Here is a 25,717-nt window from a genome sequence, read left to right on the forward strand (position 1 = left end):
GGACGGTGCTAGGGAATACGTGTCTGAGCAGGGGTGAAGTGTTGGAAAGCAAAGTATGAAAACTGAAACCATGCTGGTCTGAATAAGGAAAAACTACTGTCTCTTAATCATACTCCAGGCTGCCTGGTTTTTATGGGATGATGTTCCCATTTAGCTTAGTGGTACTGTTTTACACATGATGAGGATTTCAGAAGTGCAATTAAAGCTTTATCATCAACATAAAACCCAGCACAGTTTGCCCAGTGTTAGACTTAAAAAACACTAAGTACTGTATACTAACCAAGAGGAAAGTGGTTATATTTTCACTACATATAGCTTGGAAAGCTGGGGTTAAATGAATATGAGAACTACAAACCAATATTCCAGAAGCACCACTGAACTGTATTCTAAATAAAAGCCATTTAGAAAGCGGGATTTTTGCTTTATCTGCAGAAAATTAACGAAGAACAAAACCTACATAAATATTAGAATCTTAATTTTGCCAAAATACAGTCACATTTTGAAATCTAGGGCCTTGGCTGATTATGAGAAGTATAATACTACTGATAACATTATGGAATGTGAACACTTGAAGTAAGTTTCAGTTTGGCTGGATGTTATTTTTAAAACTAGATTTTGCAGAAATATCTACCAGCTCAAGTTACCACCAGCAACATCTTAACAACTCCAGAGCAAATGCAAAAAACCTAAGGTGGAGGGATTACTTGGGGGATTTGGGAGAGCCTGCTCAGTTCTCAAATATACCCTGGATTTCCTTTCTGACTTTTGCAGAGTTATTTAGGCTCCCCTGGCATCAGCAGCATTTGTGCCTGCAATTCAGTTGAGAACTGAAGTCTGAGAGCACGTACTACTAAACATCTGAGGAGAAAATCCAGGTAAGCAAAGCTGCAGATGTAGCCACAATTCCATTTATAAATTAGAACTGGAGCCAGAGGAAGAGAGGCTGGACCTTAACTTTGTTGGGTAATTTACTGCTTAATTTCTATCAGTTTCTTGTTTTAAATTTTACCAGGTATCAGGAATAATTGGTTTTGTGTACTTGTGTAAGAATATGCTATGCATTGTTTAGTGTCCGAGAGATGTTAGCAGCAGCCTGGATTTATACAAGGTTTTCACATATATAACTAAAGCAGATAACTCAGCAGGACAGTGAGTCAAGCTAGCCATTAAAAAATAAATAAATCAGTTCTGAGTTCAGACTTCAAAAGCGAAATGGTAGATGCTCCATGAAAATCTCTGTAGGCTGAGGTTTCCACAGAGCAGGAGCTGAGCAGCTCCACGGCTGCATCCTTGGGCAACACATCATGGTCCTTGCCCAGCACAGATTAATGAACAGCAGGAATGGAAACGCTAATAATTAAGAAAAGGTTAAAATGTTCACACTGTGTGAGAATGATGCATAAAAGGATACAACCGCTAAAAATCACTGCAGCGATGAAAGATTTCTTTTTTTTTCAGAAACTAAATTCCAACTGGGAATATATTAAGAACAAGAAGAAAGAAATTCTCAGGGTAAAAAAAACAATGCAAAGCAGCTAGTGAAAACCAGTCAGCTCTGTGGAATGGAGGCACTATCCACACTACAAACTAAAGCTCCATTCTGAACCAAAAGGCATTTGAAAAACAAATTTAGGGAAATATCCAGACAAGACAAATCCCAAAATTACTATAAAAATCAGACATTTTTCCATATGAACAGTTTGTGTTCAAAGCAGCATTTGTCTCTTAAAATTCTACTAATGTAGCTGTAATTCAGAGTAAGAAACTGAGCCAAATTTTCCAGGCAGGTGTTCAGTCCCACTAGTTATTCCAGTGAATCCTCAGGCAGAGGCAGAGATTCCTCCCATGAGACCTGTACTGGTGGACCAGTCCCATCCTCTCTGGGCACAGCAGATGTATGATTTACACACACCATTAGTTCAAATCTATCACATATATAAAAATATACATATATATTGGTAGGGGTGGGATTTGTTTTATCTTTAGAATTCTGTACACACTAACACACTAAGGGAGATCACTGCCAGTGAACTGTACCAAACCTTCCATCGCCACATTACTTCATCCTCCAAAATCTGGCAGTCACATCCTGCTATCCATGAACTGCTTTTGGCAGCAAAATTTGAGGAAGCAACTTCCTACAACTAGTGGGCAAGAAACACAGGGAAAAGTGATGGCCCTTCTTCAGACAGGGACATTGAGATTTAATCATTATCTTTTGCTGACTATTGTTTTATATACTTGTCTGAGATTACAAACTTAGCCTTAGATTTTATTTTTACATACAAAGTCAATTTCCACTTGTGTAATAATAATAATTTGCAAACCACTAGCCCTCAACATAGATAATAGCATACAAAGATTTTTCCTTAAAGATAATATAAGCATTGTACCAGAGAAAACCTAAAGGAGAACAGGGCCTGTAGAACATGGATCCCCACCTGTCCAAGAAATCTTGTCAGCAACTGGCTTCCTAATCACCACAGATTCATTTTCCACTTGCTTGCTGCAATTATGCTATTCAAACCTGCAGGTCTGGGGTTTTTTTTTCCCCCTTCCCTTACTCTAAACAGAATTCATTTTTAATGTCTATTGCAGAAGGCCAATATGATATAAAAACCCCAAACATTTCACTACTCATGCACTCTTATTCATAATATCACATCAAATTGCTGAAGTAGTACCATATGGCGCTTGAGCACCAAGCCAGAACAAGTTGTTCAGCTTGTCATAATCTCAAAAGCTGCATAAAACTTAAATAATTTCTCTATGAAGTGGAAGATCTTTGGGTTTAATATAAACTCATCAGAAATGGATTCTGAATTTTCCTCCTATTATTTCCCATGTTTTCTCTGATTCACATTCCATTTTCCAGTGCAAGCTATCAGTATAAGTGGCTACAGCTATGGGGCTGAAAGGCTTTAAAAGCATCCTGTCCATCCTTTCTTCTTGATAATTCATCATTGAACAGATAAATAGCTTTCTCAATCAGACAGACATATAATTATAAATAAAAAAAGCTCAATCAGAAAAACTGAATGGAAAAGATTAATGAAATCTCCCACACTTTGATTCAGCCCTTAAAGCAACACCCTCGGTTGTGAAATGTCCACACTTCCACCCACACTGTCCTGCAGGAAAACACATTTAACTGGTACATAAATCCATGGAGGGATGACGGTGGGAATGCTCCAGGTTTCATCACAGATTGCTCTGTATTTACATTCTCAATTTCTGGAGACACCACGAGTCGAGGTGTTTGTGGATTTTTTTATTTTTAAAAAAATATTTCCAACTGAGAAGAAAGGTTTGGAACTGATGGTACAAGAACTACAGACAGACAAGAATTCAGCCAACTTCACAGTTTTCAGGGATTGTGACTGAAATTGTCACAGGGACCACCTGAGACAGAGAAAACGTGTGGAAAGATGGGAACGCAATACAGCAAAAACAAAAATATGAAAGCAAGACCTGAAAAGGTGGAACAGGAGACAGGAACTGGAAATATGAAGACACAAAGAAGGGAGGTATGTAATATAGGCTGCAGTATTGCTCTAGAGGGGAGGGCATTATGGAACTCCTCCAATGGAAGGCTCATTTTAGCAGCTGCTTAATCAATTGAAGAATAAAAACGAGAGCAGAAAATCAAGCAGAATTTCATAACCCTTCCTAGCATATATGTTCAAGCCTTCTTCCCATATGGGATTAGGATAGGCAGGAACTGCAGGCTGGCACACAGGCAGCACAGAGACAGCTATTACACAGCCTTTTGCTTAAAAATTATAGAGAATGAGGACATGTCTTATGGAGATATGGATTGAGAGTTTCCAGAAAAACATTTCTGTAATGGTTGCATATGTGATTGTTCTTTTTTTCCTTAGCTATATGGAGGAAATAAGTGACTTGTCACCAGCCCAAAGGGAAAAGCACTTGGCTGCATGGAGGAAGACAGGATGTGTTGCATCTGTGGCTTCACAGAAGGAAAGGAACAGCTCTTCGAGAAGGCAAGAAGCACAGAGAATATCTAAGATAAATAAATGAAAGGAATCAGCCCCACTTCTCTGGCGAAGAGATGATGTCACAGTTCCCAAACCCTCCACATGCACAGGCAGTATCAGCTGGGAAGGGGCAGCAGCAGCCCTGTGTCCCTGCCGTGGTGGCCCTGGGCACGTGGCAGGATCTGCTAAGGGACACAGGTATCCTTCAGACCTCCAGGGAATCTGTGGCAACAAGGACTAATTCTCTGCTGTTCCTGATCATCCTCTGCACACGGTCTGAGGAAGAAATGGAGCTTCTCCAGGAATTAACAGTATTTTGGGTACAAAAAGGGTAAAGCCAAAGGATCAGACTAAAATATTGAATATAGGCTGCTTTCATGTGACTTGGTGGAGGGTTTTGACCAGCAGAGCCCCCCAAGTAATTGGGAGCTCCCAGTTACTTGGGAATATACCAAGTAATCCAAAGGAATAGAGAGACAGCCTTGCTGGGGGGCTGACTGGCACCAAGAGCTCAGGCAACACCACATTTTGGGTTACTTTAAATGTTGTGCTGCAAGCACCTTACCCCAGAAAAGAAAAGAAGAGGCAATGCAAAAGCTGTGGTGTGGAATTCACATTTCCTTTCCAACGACACCACTTTTTTGCTAACAGTTAGTTTCTGGAAGAATAATTTTGATGGAGCCAAGACAGGCACGACTTCAGAGCAGGAGGACAAGAGGGAAGATGACCTGTGAGCGACAGCACCCATCAACCTGGGCCAGAAAACTCTTTCCCATCAGCATTAACTCCCCGAAGGCTGAAGCAGAGTCACAGCACAGATGCAAAGGGAACCTCACCCTTACTTTAGGATCACCATTCAGCATTTACTCCCTTCCTTCAACAACATCCACACTCAGTGCTCAGTACTTAGGAACACCCTCTATCCAATTAATACCCCATTAAGCCGCCCGCCCGCAGTGACTTTATCCTCAGACCACTCTATGGCAGCTTTTAACTCCATAATACCCCGGCATTATTTCCATATTAGACTACAAGGGTTTGATCTAAAGCTCATGGAGGTTAATGAGGGCTCATTAAACTTTGAATTGAGCCCTAACTGCTCAGCAAATATGGAGTGAAGTGAAGCAGTTCGTGTCAGATGAGATGACAGAGGGTGTAGTAAACTTTAAGGCGAAATATTGAATGCTGATGGTGACAAAGGCAGGGAATGTGTGAGAAAGCAGCCGTGGGAGAGAATTATGATTGTGTTACACTCGATATCAAGCAGGACAGATTTGTGCCTATATAAATAGATATGCCTGGTCTGACTCTGATGTGATTTTTGTCATCATATGGTTAGACAGAGCATAATATTGACACTATGGCTTTCCTTCAGATTTTAGTTCTGAATTTCAGCTGGAGAGTATGATACTAAAGACTTGAAATCAGTATGACTCCTTCCCTAATTACTGATTAATCAAGAGCTAAGGTTGCCTACATAAAGATTCATGGGGAGAAGGAGGAAGTCTCATTAAGAACAAGAGGTTAAAAAAAAAAAGGAAGGGAGGGGGACATTTAACAACTGAATGGATACAGAAGGAGAGAAAGAGCTGATTTCCTAATAGCGTGTTATACCCAAATGTTACATTTTGTATTCATGTCTAATTAAAAAATTAAAAGAAAATGTTTTAAAGCTTGCAGATACCATGGGTTATGGTTCAAAAGGAAGTACAGAAAGTTGTTGCGTTGTTTCTTTCAAGTGACTTTAGAAATACATATGTGTTGTGTCATTCTGTTCCTTAGGTGCTCAAAAGACACAGCAGCTGTTTCATAAATTCTGAATTGCCTTTTCCTTTAGCATACAAAAACCTGTGCCATGAACATAACACTGTCTGCAAAATATTCGGTAAACCCAGACAGTTGTTGGAAATGCTTCCTCCGATATTTAAATTCCTCTCTTAACAGGAGTTTCCCTGCAAAACCAGATGCTAACGAATAGTGCTTTTGCTATTGAGCTGAATGGGAACACTTTGGTATAGCATTTTCCTTTTTTCCATGGAGACATTACAGGGTGAATTTCCCATGACTGAAAGAAAATGCCACCTTGCTTCTCAATTCTTCGCTTTCAAATAATAAATAACTGCTATAATCTTCCATAAAAGATTTATGCTCTGATGATGTCTGATTCTTCTACTGTAATTTCTTTTTGTTAGAGACAGTTGAATGCCACTTACTGGTAAGTAAATTGTGTCATCACTTCACTGCAAACCACACCACTGAAAATGTAAGCTGGCCAAACATTTATTTTTGTTTTCCAACTCACACAAATCCCTTCCTAGGGCTTGGATTAACTAGCAACACTTTTTAGTGCAGATTCTTAATCTTAGTTTCTTTTCCTCTCTCCACTAATATGCTCCCTTCCAGTGATGTTACTACAGAAGTAACTCCAAATAGCTCAGAGTGTGGTCAGAAACTCTGCCTTTTAGCTGCCATAGCTTTTTACAGTGACTTGGAAATAAGGAAAATTGGCCATTCCCACTGAATTTTTCATAGTCCTGCACTAATGGGGACACTGCAGCTCTGCCTTTTCCACAGAGGAGTTTAACTAGCAGAGGGGAACATGCACTACAAGTTCCCCTGAAGGTTCAAACCATAGGCTGCACGTCCAATCTTTTCACAACACAATGCACGCCTTTCATTTCTCAGACAGAAACAACAAGCCCATACTGTTTTTCTTCTTGCTTAAACTGTCCCTCTTTTAACAACAAGAAAATTAGGTTCTTTGCTTAAATAAATGTTACAACTCACAAAGCCTTGAAGCACAAATCAAACAAATAAGTCAACTGAAAAACAGCCCAAAAGGGCTAAAAACCCAAGTAGAGATACAAAACCCTCCTCAGGTCATGATGTTTTGATTAAAATGAGCAGAGATCACGAGTGGAAGGAGGAGCCAGGAAGGCAAATGTCCCAGCAATGCCACCAGCACTATGGCATTTAGGGGTTTGTTAATATTTCCATGAGAAACTTCTAGGTTTAGGAGTTTACAGCTTGAGTGATAGAGGATCAGTCCTGGTTTCCAAAATCTGATTCCTAAAGGGGAATTCCTCAGGTAAAACTTGGCACAGGGAGGGCAGGGCCGGGTGGTTTGTTATGACAAGGATGAGTACATGCAGGTTCAGCAGCTGTGGGGGCTCTTAGGGGATGCAGGAGTTGGTTCATGGAGGGGAAAGAATTCAGCTCTCTTTATGCAGTGCCAAAAAAATGCAACCAAGGTCTACTGGGTGGCTTTTCAAGTCAGGTTCTGGGGTCTATTAGGAAAAAAAGGACATGTGCAAAGGCTGATGTGTGTGCACATCTGAGGTGTGCTCCCTGTACACTACCAGTGCACTCAGAGAAGTGTAATTAAAATTGGGAATCTAATAAAAACCATAAACATGGCCAAAAAGGTTACTACTGCACAATGCTGGGTACATTAATCCAGTAAGGCATTATTCATGTCCTTAGTTTCCAGTCAACAAATATATTCTGAAGAGCCACCGAAGTTACTTAAAGGCTCAAATATAGGCAAATTCTTTAAATCTCTGCTGAACAAGGGCCAAAATGTTCAGTACCACCATCTGCAGATATCCAAATTGCCTTGGGCAAAATGTTTCCCTTAATATAATCCAAGGTTTTGTTTGTTTGCTTTTTAAGTTGTCGAACTGTTCGGATAGGAGGAAAATGTCCTTTAAATTAAGGAAATTAGCAACAAATATGAATGTTATTTTAAATATGATAATTTTAAAAAATATTGTAAGAATTATGGGAAAGGAAAAACTCCAAAGAAATGGGGCCTTTATTGAAACTGGTAAACTACTGCATATCCACTCTTTCCTGCCCCACCATGTAGCCATGGGCTTACATCTTTAATCAGCCTGCATTAGAGACAGCTAAGAAAGGATTTGGATGGTGACACCTTTATCTCTGAAAATCTCAGCTATTATTAAAAAAAACAATTAACCACAACAATGAGAATTTAAAATTAGACCAAGAGTAAATTCTCTAAAGTCTTAAAAGCTGACATCTGAAATTCCAGGGTGCTGTATTTAATTCTTCATTGGTGCAGACTATCAAGAACATATGCACTAGTAAGGAAATAAAAACTGTAGATTTTTTTTTTCCCATCTCATCCCAGCCTGCTACAGTGAATTTCAGCAACAGCCTAGCTGTCAAGGTTATATCTGCAGCATCATTCTGCAAATCCAAACTCACACCCACACAGCACCACTCTGTCTTTGGGACTCCATTTCAACTCATCAAGGAAGCCAAGTCCCACACTCACCTAATGTGGGTGCTGAGTGTTAAAGAATGAACTCCTGCAGCAAAGAGGCAGATTGTGAATTCTTTGTCGTTCTGTCTCGGCTTTTTTCATTATTACTGTTTTACTTTGGAAAATGCAGGAGCAAAAGCAAAGCTCTTTTCTAAGCAAATTAACCCACTGTTTTTGTGTACACTGTCTTCACAGATTTTCAATAGCTTTCATGAGCTGTGTGCATTAGCTCTGACTATGCCTTCCTGCCTTTGCCTGTACACGTAATGACTGCCAGCCTGAGTGGCTATTACAGTTATCTCACTTTCTGGAGAGGATGGGAGGTAATGATATGTTGCAATATGTGCAATGGGGTATTATAGCTAAATACTCTTTGGAGTGACTGATGAACTCTTTTGCAGTACGCCTGTGATGACAATTCGAGGGGTAGTTATCCTTCTGTGCTTCCTGAATCTCTTGCTCCCAAAGTGAAGCCGGAGCTAAAAGGTGTGGGCTGGATGGGGGTGGTGGAGGAGGAATTGGTGGAGAGCCAGCAGAGAGCAGAGAAGCACCTTTGCATGAAAACAGACCAGTGTGTAACAGACCCAATGCACAGGTGGACTCAGACATGGAACAATGTGACTGACCATAACCATCAGCAGAAGTTTTCTGACCACTCCATTAAAATCCGAGTCCATGATGAGATTCTTCAAGTAACCCAAGGACAGGCCCCGATGCTGATAAGCAGAGAGTGCTGCCCATGGCCATGGCAACAGCTCTGTGGTCTCAAAGCCACTCAGCTTCCCTGCCTCGGGTTCTTATCTGTGAAAGACCATCCTCAGTGATGCAGGAGGGTGAAAAAGTCAGATCCTGCATGGACAAATACCTAAGCAAAGGCTGTATGGATCACAGCTGGACTTGAGGATCTAAAAGGTCCCTTCCCAACCTAAACAATTCTATCATTCCCTGTCTCCCACTTACAATTTGTATTTAACCAGTAGTCATTGGCAGTAGGGTCACAAACCCCTGCTAGTGTATCCCACCCCACTGCCTCAGGGGATGCTGAGTGACTGCAAAACAGTTTGGAACATCAACCACAAGGTCAGACCACAGGTCTGTTATCCCAGCCTCCTCCCAGTTCGACTTGCTGTACCCTAAATTAATGACTTGAAGTTAATCATAAATATTATCAATGATTTTTGAAACTTCTGAAATGTCATGCTGATACTTCCCAATCAGTGGGAGCAGTCTCACTACTTCCAGTGGCTTCTGAGAATCTCAGTTTTTATGTTGTGTGGGAAATTAAAAATATTCCATTTCCCTCATGCAACTGGGATGCTACATTCAAAGATTTATCACTTCCAAATCAAAGGGTATTTTATGATTTAGTGGGTTTTTAAAGATTTAGTGGGGCATTTTTCTATTCATATTATTATTCCCAAAGTATCCTGGAAAATGGCAAAACCTCAAGGGCAGCTTTTTTAGCTGAACTGGGCAATAGGAGTCCTTGATATCTGTCTGCAAAGTGTCAATCACCTTTAAATCCCAACCTCACTTACAACAGTTCTCCTTGAGTAAGTGACAAGGCCAGTCTGGCAAAATGAAATTTTTCAGTAATACATTGACAAACTCAGAACCACAGAGAACCAAATTCCCCCTCAGTCTGGATTTGAATGCATAAATAAATCAGGCTCTTGCATTTATTTCTGCTAGAAGATTGTATTATTCCTTTCTGCAATTATGGAAAAATGCAGAGCACAGGCAAGATTTAGTGTCTGAGTTTTTGCTGCAAGACTTATGTCAGTAGAAAGGCATTTGTGCTCTTGGGAATCAAAGTGAGATTCACCCATTTGTGGCAGGTGTTTTAAGCACTCAGCCTAACAATCTACCCACGCATGGCACTACAGCAATTCAACGACTAAATTAAATCTCTGAATATTAAATTAATGATGGAAATCTAAAATATTAATATATTCTAATTGAATATTCTCCGATAAATTATCTAGGCATTCTCAGCAATTTGATTTTACTTTCATTTCTTAAGGAACTTTCAGCTGCATAAATACAGCTATTAAAGCAATTCAAAAAGGGAACATTTTCTGCTCAGACAAGAGAACTCTAAACACAAAGAATCTAAAAATTTCTTTCATATGATTGATTAAATCATAGAGCCCAAGACAGCTGAATCATTAAATGACTGCTTTCCTCCAGTCCCTCTGGCTTTAGCAAGGACAATATAAATTCCCTATGGGTCTGAATACAAGGAAATACAATATGTATAATTACAGTATAGGCTTGAATGCTGTTGTAAGAGAATTTTAAATGGAGCATTTATGCTGTAGCTGCACTTTTCAATCCATAATTCTGGATGTGCGTGTGCATGGAAAGCCCATAAAGCACTGGGCATCTGCTTCCTTCGACCCAGATTCCCAAATGGCACACACTGGGGCAGCCCCACCAGCTCTGGCAGAGAAGTGTGATTTACATCAGGATCTGCCCTTCTCTTTTGGGGAATGCTGGAAAATGAGCATGGCATCATCAGGGAGAATGCAAACAGGAATGTCCTTTGAGCAGTACATACAGCGTGGAATATGTTCAGGAACTTGCTTCGGACTGTAGGTTTTAAAGGAATTTCAAATGGACACACTAAGGAAGCACTGTGTCATATTTCACTTTGTCCATTCATTCTGTGAGTTATATGTGAGTACTGGTTTGGTAACACACACACACACACAGAGGACAGATCAACACCAGAGCCAAGACCATGGCAAGATGAACATTTAATGAACCATTTTCCTGCTCAGCTTGCCCTCTTTGGTGCCAGGTTGGTTTGTGGTGTGAAATTGCAGTAGAGCCAAGAGCTGCCTCAATCTACATCCTTGGGCCAGCTTTCAAAGAAAGGCTTGACTCTCCAGAGCACCACAACCTGCACAATGCCCCATTTCCTCTCCACCCTCTGGGCTTGCTCCTTATCCTGTTCTGAGTGTTACAATAATGACCAAATGCCCTCATTTCTGAATTTCAGCTGATGATGCTCACAGGGCATCATAAAGGTGAGGTGCACTGAGAGTCAGACCTAGCCAATTTTTTTCTTTGAGTGTTTGTGTGGCTGGTAAGGCAAAAGAGACACCTGTTCCTGTGGAGAACAAGGAAGATCTAGGTCTATTTGTAATCAATGCTGTCTGCATCTCTCTCAGGAAAAGTAAGGTCTGATGTCCTTTGGGAAGCATTTGCAAGGCCTTTTCTCAACAAACCTTCTCTCACCACAGACAGATGCCATCTGTCTTGCAGCTGGGAGCTAATGGATTCTGCACTGCCAATTTCACAGCAGTGAGCAACGCTGTGATAGAGGAGGCAAGAGGGATTTCCTACAATAAAACTATTTAAAACAGTGCAAAGGCACACACTGAAACAGCCATGAGGAGCAAAGGAGATGGCAGCACTGAGGGCTGATGGTCCAAGCTGGCAGGGATTTACAGCTCAGTGTGCCTTGTGTGTCTCCAGCACCAGGATTCCAGACTTTGGGAGAGCTGTCTCACCCGTTTCCAGAGCCAGGGTGGGCTCTGGCTCACAAATAGGCTGTTGAGCTCAAGAGTGTGCTATCAACCTTTTTCATATTAAATATTCAATGTCACAGGATAGCTTAAGATGTGCTAAACCCACCCATGAGTCCACCACAGGGTTTTGCAGCGTGTCAAGAGGAGCTCTCTGCTCCTCTTGTGTGCCCCATGCTGCTGGAAACCCGACCCGACAACGACACCTCTGCTAAGCAGCAACACAAGAGCCTTCAGGTATATTATATTCTGCCAACTTTCCAAGCCACTTCAGGACTTTCTGATTAAATTTACATAAAATGCATCCTTCCCTCTTGTTCCTGTTACACACATCAGGTTATTTCTGGCATTGTTGTGGCTGAGATCACCAGCGCTGGGATGCGGGAGCCCATGCTGTGCCTGCAGCGTGCAATCAAGGCAGTTTGTGAGAGCACCAAGATCCTGTCTTGGTCATCCTCAGGGGATTTTCATGCTGGCATAATGAGAATGAACAAGTTGTTTATCGTAAGAATCTAACAGGAAAATAATACATTTTTCAGTTTTAGTTTAATAAAGGCAGGCTGGAAAAATTAGGGTCTATGAAGTGCAAGATGGGAGGCTCTGCAAAGGTCCTGGAGATGAACTGGAAGTCTGGAGCCCTCACAGGACAAAGGAGAACATAGTTGCAGTGGTTGACAGAGAAGCCCATTATCTAAGCATGTCAAAGATGACAAAAGGCCAATTCTGCACAAGGCTTGTTTTTTAAAATTAATTATTTTCATGTAGTCCATTGAGATGGACCAAGACCTGCCTCCAAAACTGCGTCAAGATTCCCATTAGAAGCAGCTGGATACTGGCTTGTGGATCAAAACTGAGATTCTTTTTGAAGTTCAAAAGAGGATGAAATACAAGATAAGCTAATAGATAATTAGATAATAGATAATTAAGAATTAGCTACGCATGTATCTAAAAAGGATGAGTCAGTGAGAAAATAGACAGAGCTCAGCAAGGGTGCAACTATTTAATATATTATCTTAGCTGATCAGTGTGCCTGCATGAGTCATTTGCTTGGAGAAGGAAGGGGATTTCATATTGTTTTTGTATTTTTAATAGGCATTTTTATGGACTTCAGTTATAATAATGAGAGTACCTGACAATTAGTAATGAAATTAGCCTCACAACAGTGAAATATTTCACAGCATGTACAATATTATTCCTAGTACAAAGGTGGAAGTGAAGCAGAAGGAAATTAAACTCAAGATTTTCATAAATGTTTCCAAAATAAATAAGCATATATCAATAAATTTTGATAACTGTTTTCTCAGCTCAAAGACAAAAGCAGAATTTACAAAACATTTTTATACACTAACGATTTTTTTTAGCTTATAAATGTCAGATGCTAATTTAAAATCTTCAAAGAGTAAGTAAATCTTTTCAGCAGTCAAAATTAATTAGAAATTCCTACTATTATTTTTTCAGCTATTATTTTTTGAAACACATTTCCTAGTTAGTGTGGTTGATGTATATGAACAGACATGGATGTTCCCCAGAAAGAAAAAACCCTGTAATTAACAGAAGGGTTTTTTTGGCAGGAATAATGTTCCTTTTTTCTTTTTTTCTCTAAAAACTTTTTCATTTAACGTATTTTATCAGAATGAAATGGTTTAATGAGCAGAGAATTACAGTTGATCCCAGCTGAACCAGACAGGGCTGCCTTTCGAGGTATGTGGCTCCCATCAAGCTGCATTCACCTTTGCTATGATTTAAACTTCATTCAGGCACAGCCTTGCTAAAAATACTGACAAGTAACTAATCAACTTCCATAAAATGGAATTTTTACCTTCACAATAGGAAGCAGGAGTAGGAGGGAACCTGAAAGATTTGCCTATGCATTTCAAATTAGTCTGACCTATAAAAACGCAAACAGCAAGTGGTTCTATGTGGAATGTACTTCTGGTAGGGCTTTTTGGTTTTTTAGTGATGATATTTTTCATGCCATCCCTTCCTCTCCTTGGAGGAAGCCAGAACTAAAGACAGCACTATGGAGAAACTGGTTTCCATGAGTTATACCTACAAAATGCAAGCTCAGACTGGTCTTTCTGAACCAAAAAAAATGTTAGTGTCCAAGAACCAGTGGTAGGTTTGAATGTTTTATATAAAATAGCAGAGAAAACCGTGACAGACCTGCTTCTGTACAAATGAGAGCTGAGCTGCAGCTTCACATGTGCACTTCTGATTCCAGTTTGTGAGCAGATGGACACAAAAATATTCAGTGCCCAGCGAGCAAAAGCATGGGGAATCAGATCAAAACTCTTACCTAGATCTAGGAGACAGCAAAATGCTCCAGGGCAATCTGAAGATTATGTGGATGGAAATAATCAGATAGTGCTGGTCTTTGAAGATGTTGATTTGTCCTATTCTGGATAATTAAAGAGCAAAGTCTAACGGAGGGAGCTGTAACTCCTGATAGGAATCACCCAAGCTTCACGTTCAGGCGTTGGCAAAAGGGCCAGATGCTGCAGAGGAGCAGAAACTCAACCCAAGCCTGAAACATCAGGGGTCTCACGCTTAATCAAGTTGCACTCTTTGTATGATCTTCCCTGTCATTATGATGCTTTCTGTATGTCAGGTGAAGAGGAAAGCAGCCCTTTGTAAGCCGGTTTGTTTTTTTTTATTTCCCACCTCATTTTCACTTCATTTTCAGTGTTTCCTCTAGCATCTGTATTTGAAAACTGCAATGGAATATATTGCTGAAAATCTGGGAGTTCTGTATTTCCATAAGCCAGGTTATCTTTCCAAGGTTACCGGTAGTCTAAGTGATGAATATAAATTCTTCAGTACCTATATAAAATTTATTATTTGTCATTTCCATTAATACTAGAATTTTGCATAGTCGAGTCCTTCTGTTTCATCTCCAGACTGTACAGTAAAAAGTGCCACAGAGATTTCAGTCCTTATAAATCAACAAATTTGCCATGGTAAGCTGGTGCCAAGTTGTCCTCTTGCTGTCTAGTCAAAACTCAAAAGAAATCAGTAGGGAATGGAAGAGAACACAAGTTCACTTTGCAAGTACTACCCTTTATTTTTTACAGGAATTCAAGATTTAATCTAAATTATTAATTTAGAAAGGCATTTTTGACACATCAGGTCATTCTCTCTTCAGACATTTCCTCAGCTTAGCAGGACAACACATTAATGGGTCACTCCCTACCCAGCACCGCTGACCACACAAAGACACTCTGGCTTCCCTCCCTGGTTTTATTTGCCACCTGGTACTTCTTAGTCCTTATTGTACTCCCTAATTGCACAGAGGAATGACATCAACAATCCAAGCTTAAACAATCCCTGACTGAACTGGAACATGCCCCTTCCTCCCAGACACAGAAACAGGTAATGATGCAACTCATGTGAATCCAGGCACTGCTTCAAAAGGACTAAATGAACTTCCTGAGAAGGGATGCCAATGACACACCACTGCTACTTGAAATAACTTTTGAATTTTTATACTGTTGCCATTTTCTTCCAAGGGAAGAGCTAGCTACAAATGTCTGCCAAGGAGTTTTACTTTTTTTTTTTTTTTTACAGTTAATAATTTGACTGCTCCAAAAAACCAAAACCAGCACCCACAAGAGGAATAGCAACATGTGTTTGTATTTCACTAACACTTATCAACAGCAACAATAAATCAACCAAATGTCTCTGTAAAACACTCCTTTTCCCTTCCTTTTCTTTTCCTGTCATCCCATAATCATCACAGAAAACCACATGGGTAAACTTGATCTCAGAGATTATCCTTGTGAAGAAAGAAAGTAGCAACACAGGGGAGGCTGCCGGATCCATCTGCAGCGGCGGCAGGCAGCCAACCTCCCCCGGGCCGCCGCGCATCTGTAGCGGGCTCGGGGAGGGAGGGATGGGAAGGGAAGGGAAGGATGCAGCACCCTCGTCGCTGGGTGCCACCCAGCCCAGCTCTTACACCTGCAGACGCTTTTTGGATGAGAGCGTGGGCAAAGTGCCATCCTGGCAGCAGCGCCAGTGTCTCAGGAGGGACTGGCTGGAAGGAGGCGATTAGGCTGGGAGGGAAACTGGGGTGAGGAGCTTTGGAGCAGCATGGAAAAGGCAACCGCTCCTGCAGGAGGGAGGGAGAGCAGACAGCCTGTGCTTTGAGCCAGGCTTCCCACACCCACTGCTTCGCCATGACAAGATCACCATTATTATCAGCACTATTACCACTGTTTTGTTCTTGAACTCACCCGGACCAGCTGCTGCGGGAAGGGCCCTCTGGAGTTCTCGGGCACGTTGATGGGCGGGATGACCCAGTCGCGCTTCTGCCGCCGCAGCCCGTTGGCACTCTGGTGCTGCCGCCACGGCAGCAGCGTGTCACTCTGCTGCTGCACCAGCTCTCCAGGCAGCGCCTTCCTTCCTTTGGGCTGTTTTGGGAACAAGAAAGCACAGCCAGTTAGCTTCTTGCTCGCTTCTTAGGACCTGTCCAACATGGCATCAACGGCCACATGGAACAAAGACACAACGGGTTCACTGGCAGCTCTGCTGCCGCTTCCTTTTCACAGAAACACAGTCAGAGAATCAGCTAGGCTGGAAGAGACTTCGCAGATCATCAAGTCCAACCTATGACCTAACACCACCTCATCAACTAAAACATTCATAAATAAATGGACCTGTCACTCCCAAGTCAAGGCGCCTCCCAGAATGTATCGTCTTCATTACACCAGCAGCAGAGATCTGGAGTAAAGAAGTTGCTGAAAATTTCCCATAAGTACAATCTATCAGAACACAAAAAATGGGAGATGATTCCTTTGCAGTCCATCTCATGAGTCCAGTCTGGTATGAACCATGAGCAGAGCTACAAGAATCTGCAGTCTGTGGCTCTGCAAAAGTACTGTGCCACACAAACCCAACCCCAGCCAGAGGGAGAGTCAGCCCCATGGCTGCAGAGGTGCATTAGTTCAGATTTTTAGTGCTTCATAACAAATGATCTTTATATGAGAGCTGGGTTTTGAACACAAATCCCAAAATATACACCCCATGCTGCCTGGGAAGTGTAATACATCTCAGGCACAGTAAATTTTCATTATTTGGTATGACTTTGAGTCTTTTTTTGTGATTTTTTTAAACTATGGATTCTCTGAATGGAATACTTTCATGTTGGAAATGTTACAGTTCTATGAATAAAAATGGAAATGGTGTGACCATGGTTTTGACTTAGAGAGACTGGCTCACTATTAGAAAATTCATGCCTTATAGAATGGATGAATCAATGAAATGTAGATTTGGGAAGGCTCTTCAGAGGTTATGCAGTCCCAATACTTCAATACTCTGTGGTCTTCTAGGATTCCAGCAATTACTTCTAAAAGTCTGCAGAAAAGATAACTAGCAAGGTCTTTTGTTACCATATGGTGACCTGCACTCCCACCAGAAAATGTTTAAACTTTCATAAATCACAAAGACTGCAAGTCACATTCTTTTCATTTGAGGTAAGATCCAGTAGGAATACTGTTCTCTGAATGTTACAATTTTCAGCTATTTTTCTCAAAAAACTGCAAAAAAACCCACTCACCCCAAACCCAATGCCCCAACACACAAGAACAATGCAGGGAAAGCTATCAAAGCATTTTCTGAGGCTCCTGCCATTTTAAGCCACATTCACTTTTTGTCTTATTCCAAATATAAAAACCCAAACACCCTCCAAGCAGTTGTCTGTAGGCACTGATTTCAGTGGGAATCATTGCTTCAGGCCTTCTAGTTTAATGTAAATCCATCTATTAGCACATTTCAGTTCCTGATCAGGAGGTAAAGAAACAGGCAGTCACCTCCAGACTGTACAGTATATGAAAACTAAACAGTAAATGAAAGTTAAACTGAGATGTGGCTCCAGAGCTGTGTGGACCTTCTCCAGAAAGGATGGAGATACTGGGAGCTGGGCACAGCAGCAAGGAGCCTGTTCTCACAGCTTGGTCATGGCTCTGAGCTCTGTTACCTCTGGAGGGCAGACATCCACTGGCTGCAAGGACCGGAAACATTTGTGCCAAAATGCAGCTATTTTTACTGCAAAACTTAAAAACAAGACTGTTCCAGAGCTGAATTTTCACACAACAGACAAATATGGTCTTTTCAGTCACACACAGAGGCATGTTCCTCAGGTCCCGTCTCACACTCATGATGTGGGTTGTGTTCACCTAAGTGCTGTTTCCACACCTTCAAAAAATCACAGCACTGTGTTCAATATTTAGATGTTGCACTTAAAATGCTTACTGAAGTGGGCAATAAACACAGAAACACAATCATAGTGTGGCAGTGGAAGACTTTCTTGGGATATCCAGGATACTGGTAGGCACTACTGACCTCCTCCTTCCCACGGGATGTAATGCTATATTCAAAAGAGGTCTCATTTTAAAATCATTTTATTGACAGAAAGGTATGTTTTCTGAGCACTGGTGAAATCAATCTTATCTCAAGAAGATACCCAGAAATGCATGACAACATGAAATAGGACTATGAGACATGAGCCACAGAATAGTGGATATCCCCTATTTCTTTTAATTGGCTTGTGATTCCCAAATGGGAATCCTTTGAGAGCAGGTATTTGGATCAGTTTATATAATTGGCAAGTGAGCATGGGGACAGATTATGAAAGGATGGTCAAATAATTTGTGCTCTTCTGAGTTTACACAGTGGAATGAGTCTGAACTAAAGACAGACTTGAGAATTAACACGAGTCCCAAAGCTCTGTGTATACTGAAATAATTAGTGTCAGCTCAGCAAGGCAATACCAGCCTTTTTAGTCTGTATGAAATACTTGCTGGCAGGTGACTAGACAGTGACTAGCTTGCTTGTCACTCTTGATGATGTTTTCCTATATTAGAATAAATCATCAACATGACTCTGAATTTGATATGTAGAATTTCAAAAGCATCTTGCAACAACAATTTTTTTCTCTTTTTTTAAACAACAGATCTTTTTTATCTTCATTTGTTGACAATGCATTCTCTTGACCTTAATTTCTCTGGTGTTGTTTAAATATGTTGTACATGTTTTCTGCTGCTTAAAAGCTGTGAGACAAATGCAGTAACAAAGTCTGGTGAGTATAAATGCCAGAACTATTCAGATCTCTGACTGAAACATCCCAGAACATATCTGGAATAACAGCATTGTTGAACTGTGAGCCCCAGAAAACTCTCCAGTGTTTTTGAGTTTGCAAGAATCTGAAGTTCAACTCAGAAGCAGAATATGACACCAAATTCAATTAATTCTAAAATACAGCTTCCAATTCTAGTTTTGCTGAGGAACAGTTTTTACTGAGATGACAACTGCTCCTTTTCTCACTGGCCACATGCTTTAAGGAATCTCAGAAACATTTTCAAAAGATAAAATATTCCTCCACGTTTTGTAGTGCCGCCACAACACAAACTGTCCATTGTCCTTCACAAAATCAAGAGAAGCACCTCTAGGGCTGCTGCTTTGGGGTGTTTTCCCTTCCATTGTTTTTGTGACTCTTTGATATATGGCACAAAAATAATGGTGAGCAGCTCCAGGCAATCCATGAAACACGTGCCCAGGGGAAAGTGAAATCCACTCTCCATACCAAAAATTACATGGTGACATTTATAACTCGTTACAAGAGGATCAAACTCTAAACATGGAACATGTGAACACAGTCTTTGGTAATACAAAGATAATTACAGGAGGATACAAAATAGTCAGATAATTCGGTAATTATGCCTGTCTATCACTTTAGGACACTGATAAGCTAGAGAAATACAGCTGAGCCAAAACAGATGAAAACCTTCAAGATCAAGGGGAAAAAGTAATTACAAAGTGTGGGATGAAGAGAAACAACAGGAGAAGAGACCATGCTGGGACGTAAACTTGTTAGGAGAGTTTGGATTCAGCAGGATCTAATACCTTAGTATTGTATTGGGGCAGGATTTTTAAGAGCTTGCTGATGAAGCTAGGCAGTCCTGTGCTGGCTGTATTATTTAACGCCCAAATTCTGCAAGCCTGGGATTGACACTTGGCTCTGAGTCATCCCATGTCTCTTCCAGTGGGCTTCTGGCCCATAACTGTGACACACATGGACACTGCCAGTGCTGGCAAATCATAACACAGCCCTTGCATCTTCTGCTGATAAATGTTTCTTTCTTTGGAATGTGCAACTCTAACATTTGTTATGAGCAGTTGCAGGGCAGAGGATCAACTGCATGCAGCTCAGAGTGGCAGAATCTGCCTTGCAATTCCCCATACCACCTTTTTTTTTTTTTCCTATTAATTGAAATAAATTATAAACATACAGAAGTCCATCAGAAACCTCTCACTGAGATGGCAGATCAAGCTTTCAGAAAGCAATGTGAGGTTGGAGGAGGTGCAGCCTCAATCACAACCCTAATTTTTCACAATCTATAAGGATCCTGAAAAGAACTTTCCTCTCCCAGCCTGCTTCACAGAAGGTGTAGGCATATCTTGGAGTCCATGTCAGCAGCTCCAGTGGAATCTCCCAGGAGTCATTTCCAGTCCCTTTTCAGTCTAGAATTGCCTTTAAGGATGGTGAACACAACCTGCTGCTTTGGGAAGAGGACACGGAGCTAAATCCCAAAGGGACTGTCAGACTTCAGAACCCAAAAGCTTCAGGACACCTTACACCAAACTAGTGAGGCTGCAGTGGTGCTTCAGCTAACTCTGTTTACACCACAATGCTGAGAGCTCAGGGACATTCCTTGTCTGCACCTGGCACTGGGAATAAAGGATAAGTTGGAAAAGCCATTTAGTGAGTCTATAATCTCCTGTCAGCGCTGGTCTGTGGCTCGTCAGCCTTTCATTTATTGGGAGACTCAGCCTAAACCCAACCTCTACTCGTGAAAGAGGTCGACAGATAATCCCCTGACAGAAGAAGACACGTGGGATGCCAGCAGCCCCTCCAGCCCTATCCTGCTCGTGACAAGGAGGCTGCGAGCCGCTGACTTTTCACTAGCCCACAAATAAAACCAGCGAGTGTGAAGGAACACCAGCTTCCACCTTCCGCTACACTTAGCAGTAGCCAGTCTGCCAGCTGGCTTGTCTCCCCTCCCAGCCAACCTGCCTTTGATATCCGTCAGCCTCTGGCTACGGAGACATCTGGAAGTTATTATCCAGCAGAGCGTATCGCAAACCCATTTACATAATATAATATCATATTTTGTGTTCCTGCTTAGCTGAACATTTTGGATCACTCTAATGTTTGGGTAAATAAGCCGCCATTCCCTGCATATAAATAACAAGTGAGTCTTAGGGTACGTTTGTTGGAGATTAATAATTTCATAGGGCTCAACCCGAAAAATGAAATGCTTCGGCACTAAAATATATTATACTTGCATTTGCAATAAGAAGTACCTGCAATTGGAGGAAGGGAAATAAGGCCTTTATTTTCCAGGTATCAAAATGATTCATGAATTAACCTGTTTTATTTATATGCCAGTCTTGTTATTTTCGTAGGATCTTTAACACTTCACACTAGACATTTTTCAGAAAAGAAAGAATACCTGGGTTGCTTTGCTTCTAGTGTCACTCATAAAGTTTAACTGAGGCAATGTGTTTTTAATATATTTTTGTCAATACAAGGGGATACAAAGCCACCTTTAGTCCACTGCTCAAACATATTTCCCTTCATCTCCTATATCAATATACGTTTTGAAAACTGGTACCATTTTCTACCAGGGAAAAAAAGAACCTATTAAAAAAATATTTAATCTGAAGCATTTTTGCTTGTTTCCATGGTAGCTGCAGAAAGGACAGGAGAAAATGATATTTACCAAACAGAAAATAAGACAATGAAAATAGAGCTTAGTTCTTTAACAAAGGGAACATGAGAGCACTGCAAAATAAACATTTGCATGAATTCTGTTCTAAGGAAACAACATTTTGCTGACATCAGGGACGGCAGTGGAGGACGAATGAACCCTTTTTTCCCAAAATGCACCATTTCTCCAGTTTTTGATCTTTCAGTATAGAAAGATATTCCATTTTGTGTTCTTGTACAGTAGAATGAAAGGGTTGCAGAACAAACAGCAAATTTATTTATTTTACGGTAATTGATTCCTTTTTTATTTAGGTCATTGCTGAACTTGCTGAAGTTGGAGACAGGAAAAAAAGTAGTTTTAAAAAGATCAGACTTTTTATTTTAGACTTTAATTTTTTATAGTTGTGGTATGTGCAGCTATTATTTAGGAACTGCATAGGTAAGGAATCCATAATCTGTTTTTCTCCTTATCCACCCTCTAGAACTCTGAGATGACTGTCTGTATTAGCTTTATTTACTAATAGTTGTAAGCTGTGGTAAATTTAATCAAAGATAGCTGCATGTCACATCCCATTACCATCACGGCATAAATTGCCATTCATGAATGATTTGTGTCAAAGAGCTCTGAAAACTATTGTTTTAGCAGCAAGATGTTCCAACATACACAGCTCTTCAGCAGGGGCATTAAATTAATGTGTTTGCAGAGAAGCCACTAATTGACAATGAGATGGGATTTTGGCAGTACACTTCCACTTTAAAGATAATGAACAGTGTTCAAATACAGACAAGAACCCCCTCTGCTCCTAAAACTATACTAATAATTTCTGGTATAAACAGGAATAGAGGGAACCAATCCTGACAGGATATTTCCAGTACCCAAGCAAGCTGTTTGATCATCACGACTTCCAAAAGCAAACAGTGGAATTGCAGCGTTTGTGACCTTTATCAAATCTGGCTACGTACAATCAGGAATGTTATGTTTGGTTAGGAACTCATTAAACAAAATTACCTCTCCATTTATAGAAACCATACAAGTACAGTATAAAACATTTTAATTAAATCAGCTAGTTAAGCAAAAATTCATTACTTTTTGTTTTTATCAGCTAGCAGTGGGGCTGCATAGAGCAGTTCGCATTAGAGTCAATTAGTAAGAAAAATTGTCAGATTTGGCAAGTGCATGAGCTTCCAGAACACATCAGCTGACAGGGAAGAAAAAGTTTGACTAAAAGCTAACCAAGTTACTGCCCTCAGAGGAGGAGAATGAGCCACGTAACACACACAAATGCATCAGCCATGCCAAACCCCCTCGTTCTGAGTCAGTGTCAAAGCTCTACATGCCCTGTTCCTTGAGAGCTGAAAAATGAGGCATGAATGCAAATTTAAGGTTGTTAGGTATCTGGCTGGATTTGCAGGCTTTGGAAAATTTTACCTGATAGAACTAATAAAATGTGATCAGAGTGACCGAGGAGTCAAAATACTCCTTGGTGTTGCAGGGCTGCAAAGCAAGGAAAAAGCTGAAGAACACTACGAGGTAAAACCAGGGAATTTTTAAATAGGGAGAACATGACAGATTGGCTTGTGAGTCAGGCAGGAGAAGATCCTTTCTTTGCAAAAGGTGCAGCAGGGCCCTTTGTGGGTTACTGTAATTAAATACTGAGTTAAGTCTGGACTCCAGAGACAAGAGATGCACCAGCTCTGGGCATAACCCATGTGGTTACCACAGAAGGTTCTTATTTAAAATAAAACCAAACACATGTTCATTTCTTTGATCAGAAAACCTAACAGGGTTGGTGAGGGCCCCATGGACACAGGCTGCAGCTAACACCCCCAGGGCCAGAACGGCTTTTTGGGTGCCGGCTGACCAGGCTGGGACAGGAGATGTTGATTTCCCAGTATAATTTAATTTAAATCAGAAATATCCTGAACTCATCCACACCTTCTGTTGGGTAAGTTATCACCAATTTAAGCTGAAATCCAGCCAGTCACCAGAGCACTTCAATAGGCTTTGCTTTTGTGCTGCAGAGTCAGGATGGGCGCGGGCAGCGCGCTCACTTCGTTACTGAGCAGACACAAAATGCCCACAGGATCTCTAAGGGATGGGAGTTTCAGCAGGGAAGGAGAGGCAGAGCTGTGCTCAGACTTATTCTGTGGTACCACACGGATGATTAGAGGCACCTCCTGGCCAGTGCACTCTCTCAGGGTTTCAAATGATCTTCCTCTTCCATTCTCTGGAAGAATCATGAACCAAAGCAGGTACCTTAGAAATCTGTCTGCCTTTGGTGGAATCTTTTATGGCTCCCGCAGGTTTCCAGCATCTGTGATACTTTTCTTGTCATTGTCAGGCTTTGAATATTGCAAGAGCGGCCAGTGGACAGATGACATCACCCCCAAAGCACAGCTCTGGATGTACTTCTCCTCCTCATTTTAAGGCTTGAACATCTTATCTCAACAGGAAAAGTTCTGATGAGGTTGTTTCTTTGCAAAGCTCCCCACATCAACTTGACCTTTTCACACTCCCTTTGTAAGATCTAATCTCACAGTGCTTCTCAGGTAGGATTGTTTAAGAAACATCTAAATTACTGTTGTACTCTACCTTCTAGTGTTTACGAAGAGACACTTCTATCTTCAAGTTAATGTCATTCTCATAATTGGGAGAAGCCATACACAATGGCTTCAGAAGTACAAGCACTTCTCAAGAGTAGGGCTATTAAATCACAAAATACTCATACTCTTTACTTGTATATCAGGAATAAAGTTGGTTGATCTTGTCACATACTATACAGTGAAAACCTCTATTGCAGCTTGGAATTACTTCTCTCATCCTGCACCTAATCTTGAGAAAAATGTATGAAAAGTCTGGGCTAGCAATCTGAGCTCTTCCTCCCCAATAAAATTTCTAAAAAATAATTGAAAACATGGCTCCAAAACACAATTCTTTTCTTCTAAAACTCAGATTACTCCAAGTGCTCTTCATCACAGAAAGAAGTGGGAGCAAGTCTACCCCCTAAAAGCCTGTGAAAAATTGTAATCTCATTTTATTTCTCTAAAGCCATGAGGTTCAAAAGATACATGAATTAAAATAATCATAATGAATTAAATGTAACAATACTCCTCCTCTTCATAATGTTTGCAAGTAAAAAGATCACAAGAGATTTAAAAGATCACAGGCGCTGCTGCTACTTTAGCACAAAGTAAAGTAATTCAGTCTGGTACTTCTCCTCAGTGCTAGTGTGAGAATTTGCCCTTTCAAGTTATCCTTTGGTTATTTCAAGAGGCTCTTGAGAAAAGACTGTTCTTCTTTTTTTTTTCTCCAATTCCAGAGAGCACCTAAGAAATGCTCAAATTTGACTGTGAGGACACATTCAATTTATCTCAATTTGCAAGATGAAATTTAAGTCTGAGTTTAAATGCTTTGCTGGGTGGGGACAGTGTTTGAGATCCCACTCCTTGAGGCTCCCAGGCCACCCTGCCCTGCTGGACACCCATCCCTGGCTGCTCTCCTCACTGCAGCTGGACATGCCAGAGGGTCACTACCTCATCCAGCAATCCAGGACCTCCTTCACACTGAGCTTGCACCTACCAATCTGTCTCAGCTTGAAGGGCTAAAGGAAAGATCCTGGACACTCAGAGCCCCTAAAACCAGTTTATTTTAATGGAAGTGCCTATATGAAGCAACTTTTATCTGTAATCAAACTCATGTTTACAAGCAGCTGTCATCAGATTATCACAGCAATGAAGGTATTTTTAGGATATCCAGTCCAAAATATTTTTTTTGAAGTGGCAGTCAGACTTCAGCAGTTACCAACAAAGAACATGAAATGGGAGGTCAAAAGCTTTGATCTGGCAAGGGCAAGGAACACATCACAGGCAGGAGCACGCAGCAGTCCAAGGGGTTTGTTTTATCAGGAAAATCTTATTTCCGTGTAGGCAGTTCAATCCTTAGGACTTTTTTCTGTTTGAAGGAAGACAGATCTGGAGTGAATTTCACTTACAGATGGTCTTTTGAGCATGGCTTTGAGCCTGACCCTTGGTATGATGCTGACTGCTTAAGAACTAAATGCAGCAAGTGCAGTGCTTGGAAACTTCCCGTAGTGGGCTGATTTTCCAAGGCAATGAGCACCTGTGTGTCATTTCT

At 41.0% G+C, this 25,717-nt stretch overlaps 1 protein-coding gene across 2 annotated transcripts in view; it reads right to left on the reverse strand.

Annotated features, from left to right (window-relative positions):
- Positions 1-25,717, reverse strand: part of CDH4 (cadherin 4) — a 417,925-nt gene that overhangs the window by 140,096 nt on the left and 252,112 nt on the right. For both annotated transcript variants that reach the window (XM_064391991.1, XM_064391992.1), the window contains one exon: positions 16,049-16,225. In XM_064391991.1, coding sequence (XP_064248061.1) covers positions 16,049-16,225 — 177 coding nt within the window. The remainder of the gene's footprint in view (positions 1-16,048; positions 16,226-25,717) is intronic.

Source organism: Passer domesticus, chromosome 16 (genome assembly GCF_036417665.1).
Source record: "Passer domesticus isolate bPasDom1 chromosome 16, bPasDom1.hap1, whole genome shotgun sequence".
NCBI classification, from domain to species: domain Eukaryota; kingdom Metazoa; phylum Chordata; class Aves; order Passeriformes; family Passeridae; genus Passer; species Passer domesticus.